A 6,528-nucleotide genomic window follows, 5' to 3' on the forward strand; every position below is an offset into this window, starting at 1 on the left:
GGATGCCTAGAAATTTGCTCAAGGTCCTCCCTTTCTGAAAAAAAAATCAACAAAATGCCCTCCGACCCTGAATTTCCCAACAGCGGACACTCCAAGGGACTCTGGGACTCCTCGGGGAACCCTCCATTGCTTCCTGCTCCTTGGCCCTTAGCCTTCAACTCTCACAGCCTAGCCTTAGCCTCTACCGCCCAGCAGAACAGCTCTGGTCGCAGCTCCCAGTGTTCCTCCAATCTCAGTTCCTGTGACCAATGTTCCATGGGCACACTACACTCACTGCTGCATATGGCTCTCCCAGTACCACTGACTCCAGGTGACCAAACACCCCATTTGGTCTAAGAACAGCGTACCTAAGAGAAGGACTTTCAGGGCTAAATCTGGAATGGCTTCCTGCAAACTGGGAGTCGTCGCCCGTTAGATGACTTCGGTGACGTGAAATTCCACTTTTGCTCTTTTCTCTCTTGCTCCTCGAAGCCATACTTCTCAGATTCAAACAACCAAAAAGTGCCCTTTCTTCTTGGTCTAGGAGGTATTTATTGCTTCAAGGATCAGTCAAGTCTCTGTCCATCATTCTCTTTAGATGCTGCCCTAGAGCCCATATATTCTCATCCCTCATCTGTAACTCAAATCTTAAAAGGTCTTATTAATAGAAAAAAGCCAGAGCCAGATATTGGGGTGAAGGCTGAAAGGTCAGAGAAACAGAACAAGGCACAGTCAACCTCACCTCACCAACTCCTCAGCTGATCCTGTTTCCATGAATCCTCAGACTGAAAGCCTCTGAGTCCTCACCCCTGAGGGTCTCAGATGAACTGCTTAATCTTTAATGCCATCACTTCCTGAGATTAAAGGTGTGTGCCACCACTGCCTGGCTCTGTTTCCAGTGTGGCTTTGAACTCACAGAGATCCAGATGGATCGCTGTCTCCAAGTGATAGGACTAAAGGTGTGTGCCACCACTGCCTGGCCTCTATGTCTAATTTAGTGGCTGGCTCTGTTCTCTGATCCCCAGATAAGTTTTATTTGTTAAAGCACAAATAAAATATCACCACATTTCCCATTTTTTTTTTGTCTAAAATTTAAAAAAAAATTTATAACTGCTGGGTGGTGGTGGTGGCTTATACCTTTAACCCCAGCACTTGGGAGGCAGAGGCAGACAGATCTCTGTGAGTTTGTGGCCAGCCTGGGCTACAGAGTGAGTTCCAAGACAGGATCCAAAACTACACAGAGAAACCCTGTCTCAAAAAAACAAAACAAAACAAAATTATAACTAATAAAAGAAAACTTATATACAATATATATATGATATAAATACAACTATATACAAGTACAATAAGTATATACAATATATACAGCCAAGAATTACATTAACAATGTCCAGTCCATTAGCATTTCACAAATTCAGACCAAAAAAAGTATTATTTATTTTATTTTGGTGAGTCCAATACAAAATTTGTATCCAATATATAAAAATCCAATCCAATGTAAAATATTTAAAACTAGTAGTTGCTTTCTAAAAGTAGACTCAATAATCTACCTTTTTATCTTATCATACCTATATCCTCCTTTTTCTTTTCAGAGTAGATGCAATAATCTACTCTTATTCTATCATTTCTGTATCTTTTTTAGAGTAGATTCAATAATCTACCTTTTATCTATATCCTCTTTTTTTTTCAAACAAGAACCTTAAATCTAATCTCCTTTGTTTAGCCTTTTTCTTGACCATTAACAATAACAACTTGTAACCAACCATCCTAAACAATGACAATTATCCAAAACCCATTGAACGACCAAAAACCACCCACCCTACCTCTTAGGAATGTGTGCCTTATGTTCTTAAAATTACTCCCTGCTGTCTGGGGGCAAAGGCATCTTTAGGGGATCCTGAAAAGAGTAATTTTGGGTTAATTGTCAAGTCCTGGGAGAGGTAGCTGTATCATTTCTTGTCCAGTCTCTGCATAATGGGAAAATGCAGGGCTTGTCTCAAGTCCTTGCTCAAGTAGGTCTGTGAGGCTGGATCATCTCATCTAGCCATCTCAAAATTGTCCTGAGCAGTTTGTAGTCCAAAGCCAATCTTTGGATAGTGTTTGCCATTCTTAGTGGTATTATCATCATCCTGATGAAATCATGGTTGTGGGGAATCTCAGCTAGCCATCTCGAAATTCTTCTGAGCAGTTTATAGTCCAAAGCCGATCTCTGGGTGGTGTTAATCAGCTTAATAGCTTTATCATAGTCCACTTGGAATCATCATTGTGGGATCCTATCATTTTTCTGGAGATTTCAAAGTCGTTGTTAGGCATGGTCAATGGTTCCCTGCAGAATTTTGTGTGTGTGTGCCTCCTCTGTGGTTTGGAGCACTATCAATTGTATCTGTGGCAGAATCGTGTCTCACAGCCAGTACCAAGTTTGCAATACAAAATACAACAGGTTCCGTTCTTCTTCACCAAGATTTGGGGGTGGGAGGGTGATGTTTTTGGCATTTTATTAAAAATGGAAAAAGTTATTTTTGTTAGCATTCATGGTGCTTCCTCCCCTCTCCCGCCCAGGCAGACCCCCAAACTTGGCAGGATGGGTAGAGGCTAAAGCAGGGGCTGTTATGACTGCCAAAGGATGAGCTGGTGATGTGAGCTGGGGGTGCCTGTCACAGGACACTCTCCACCTCGACGACCTCGCTGCGCTCGGACACTGGAGTCAGGGTGGTGAGGTCCATGACATCTGCATCCTGAGCTCTGTGTTCCAAGTGGTGGAGGCCCCAGATAGGCTGGGTCAGCTGCTGCCAGCGCTCTGCCATGGTTCCTTTTGCCCTGAGGAGACAGCCCAGGAGGTGGAGGGGTACACACAGCATGGAAGAGAGGGCAAAGGCCCAGCCTATGGCTTCGCCCCACCATGGGTACACGTAGGTATTGTTGTAGACCAGCGGCTCGTAGTATACAACGTTGAAGATGAAGATGCCCATGCAGACCAGTGGGGTGAAGGAGGACCAGCACCATTTCATCCAGGGGCAAGGCCGGTAACCAATCATACAGGCAATGTCATCCATGAAGCGGTCAGCTCCATAAACCCAAGCCACCACCACACACTCCCAAAAGGCTTGCCAAAGCAGGGTAGTGCCACTAGCCGAGTAGTAGTCAAACAGCTGGAAGACGTACATCCCACCATCGGTCACCATGGAGAGATCGATGACCAAGCAGAGGACACAGCAGAGTGCCACGGAGATCTCCCTTTGGAAACGGAAGTAGCAGGAGGCCGGGAGGAGATCCAGGAGCCCGGTGATGAAGCCCTCCACACCTACAAACTGGCTGTCCAGACCGAGCAGCAGCAGCATGAAGAAGAACAAGGCAGCCCAGAGTGGGGCCACAGGCATCAGTGCGACAGCCCGTGGGTAGGCAATGAAGGCCAGGCCAGGCCCTGATTCTGCCACCTTGGAGATATGCACACCCTGCTCTGTGGCCATAAAGCCCAGGATGGAGAAGACCACAAAACCAGCAAAGAAGCTGGTCCCACTGTTGATGAGTGCCAGGAGGATGGCATCCTTGTAGCAGTTGTTGTTAAAGCGATTGTAGCTGCCTAGGGCTGTGAGGGCCCCCAGGCCGATGGCGTAAGAGAAGAAAACCTGGGTCCCGGCATCTATCCATACCTGAGGGGACCCCAGCTTGGACCAGTCAGGCTTGAGATAGTAGATGATGCCATCCAGGGCTCCCGGCAGCAGCGCCCCCCGCACCAGCAGCAGGACAAGGACCACATAGGGGAACGTAGCGGTGAAGTACACAATCTTTCCTGTTGACCTGACCCCCTTCCACACACAGAAGTAGACCAGCACCCAGCAGGCCAGCAGGCATAGGGTCACCTCCCAGTTGAGGGACCCTGGCACCTCCAGCCCCGCAGAGAGTCTCAAGACTTTGTTCTCCCAGAACTCGATGACAGGGGACCGACGGTCAGCAAGCTGGTCACACGTAAGGTTGGCCAGGCTGGCATTGGCACAGTCTTCACGGCGAAAGATCTCCACACAGTCAGGAGTGTTCCAGGTGTGGCCACACGTGGCCCAGGGCAAAGTGGTGGTGAATGACTTGACCAGGTAATAGAAGCCCCAGGCCAACACCATGATGTAGTAGGTGTTGCAGAAGAAGACAATCACCATGGAGGCATAGCCCAGGCCTTTGAATAGGGGACAGATGTTCCAGACGTTGATACTGCCAGCCTTCATGAACTGGCCCAGTGAGATTTCCAGGAGGAAAATGGGGATTCCTCCAACCACCACGAACAGGATGTAGGGAATAAGGAACACACCTCCACCATTCTTGTAGCATAGGTAGGGGAAGCGCCACACGTTACCCAGGCCCACAGCGAAGCCCACGCATGACATGATGAAGTCCATCTGCCGTGTCCAGGTCTCTCGAGGTGGTATGGTAAGGCGGCCGCCAGGCGCCCCAAGGCTGGCGGGGCCATCGCCCTTGGCTGGAGCACCGTCAGGTCTGGACACGATGAGAGGACCCTTCTTTTCGTCACCAGACATGCTACAGACACCTTTCTCAATGCTCTTTTTCACCATGGTCCCTGGGCCCCCGACGCTGGCGGGGTAGTGGTGCCTCCAGGGTGGCAGGCAGGCAAGGGGCTCTGGCTGTACCTGGAGAGAGGACCCCCCCAAAAGCACCACAATCTCACCTCTATGAAATCCTCAGCCTCAAAAGCAGGAGTTCCTGTTTACTCAGAATGCAAGACTGAATCCTCATCCCCAAGGGTCTCAGATGAATTGCTTAAAAGCCTTTAGTTCCTGGTCCTCATGCCTTACATACCTTTCTGCTTCCTGCTATCACTTCCTGGGATTAAAGGCATGTGTCCTTCCCAAGCAAAGACAGGAGATCCCAAATCCTGAGATTAAAAGTGTGTGCCACCACTGCCTGGCCTCTATGTCTAATTTAGTGGCTGGCTCTGTTCTCTGATCCCCAGATAAGTTTTATTTGTTAAAGCACAAATAAAATATCACCACACTCATCAACTGATAAATTCTTTTTTGCGGGGGAGAGGGGGGTTCGAGACAAGATTTCTCTGTGGTGTTTTGGAACCTGTCCTGAATCTCACTTTGTAGACAGGCTGGCCTCGAACTCAGAGATCCGCCTGGCTCTGCCGCCTGGCTCTGCCGCCTGGCTCTGCCGCCTGGCTCTGCCGCCTGGCTCTGCCGCCTGGCTCTGCCGCCTGGCTCTGCCGCCTGGCTCTGCCGCCTGGCTCTGCCGCCTGGCTCTGCCGCCTGGCTCTGCCGCCTGGCTCTGCCGCCTGGCTCTGCCGCCTGGCTCTGCCGCCTGGCTCTGCCGCCTGGCTCTGCCGCCTGGCTCTGCCGCCTGGCTCTGCCGCCTGGCTCTGCCGCCTGGCTCTGCCGCCTGGCTCTGCCGCCTGGCTCTGCCGCCTGGCTCTGCCGCCTGGCTCTGCCTCCCCAGTGCTGGGATTAAAGGCCTGCGCCACCACCGCCTGGCCTATCAACTGATAAATTCGATTCCTACACCTCTCTCCTATTTTTGTTGTGAACTCAACAACCTGTATCACATGCCCACGTGGAAAATCACACTCAGCAAGTTCCTGAGAGAAGCTTTGGTGCAGTGCAGCCCCTTCTCAGTTAATGGAGAAGTAAGCGGAGGTGCTGGTACTTATGCCGGTGAAGAGGACTGTGACCCTGGGGGCTTCTGTTTCTTTTCCCATCTCACATCTGTTCCCGTTCTCCTCTTCTTCCTAACACCGTATTTTTTTTTTCCTTCTGGAGCCTTCTCTCTCTCCCAAATACTCCATCCATTGTGCTGTGTGGGCAAAAATAATCAAAATCAAGCTGTGCTGGTAAGTTTGTGTCAACTCCACACCATGAGAGCTACCTGGGAAGAGGAACCTCAATTGAAAAAAATGCCCCCCACTAGACTGGCCTCTGGGTAGGGGCACATTTTCTTGATGGATAATTGATGTGGGAGAGCCCAGCTCACTGTGGGTGGTACTACCCTGGACAGGAGAGCCCAGAAAGCAGGCTGAGCTAGCCATGAAAGCACACCAGTAAGCAGAACTCTTCCTCCATGGTTTCTGCTTCAGTTCTGGCCTCCAAGTTCCTGCCCCAAGTTCCTGCCCCAAGTTCCTGCCCCAAGTTCCCTCAGTAACAGAGTGTGACCTGAGATGTGTAAGGTGAAATTAAACCCTGCCTTACTACGTTGCTTTTGATCACAGCAACAGAAACCCTAACAAGGCAGAGCAGTTTCTTGGGTTTTTCCTGCCCTTCTCCAATGTAATCCACCATCTTCCACTGAGCAGTCTCCAGTTTCTCCTGTGCTTTCTCTAGAACATAACCCCTCTCCTGCACCCCACCCCACCACTTCCTCACTTTTGGTGTCACCATCCCTTATCCAAGCTGTTGCAATAATTCCTGCTTCCAAGCATCTACTTTGAGTTAACTGCTTAACAGTTTTTCTTCCAAAATATTTCAAGGTTTTACTATCTCCTCTTTCAAGCTAGGAAAATTGAAGCTTGGGGGTGCAGAGTTAAGGGCCCAAGGAAACAGGCCAGCT

At 49.6% G+C, this 6,528-nt stretch overlaps 1 protein-coding gene across 1 annotated transcript; it reads right to left on the reverse strand.

Moving 5' to 3' along the window:
* Window positions 1-2,633: 2,633 nt before the first annotated feature.
* On the reverse strand, window positions 2,634-4,541 carry LOC118578377 (sodium- and chloride-dependent creatine transporter 1-like). The gene has a single exon (XM_036179274.1). It carries the CDS (start codon window positions 4,539-4,541, stop codon window positions 2,634-2,636), a length of 1,908 nt encoding a protein of 635 aa, XP_036035167.1.
* Window positions 4,542-6,528: the final 1,987 nt, after the last annotated feature.

Source organism: Onychomys torridus, chromosome 2 (assembly GCF_903995425.1).
Source record: "Onychomys torridus chromosome 2, mOncTor1.1, whole genome shotgun sequence".
Classification (NCBI taxonomy): Eukaryota; Metazoa; Chordata; class Mammalia; order Rodentia; family Cricetidae; genus Onychomys; species Onychomys torridus.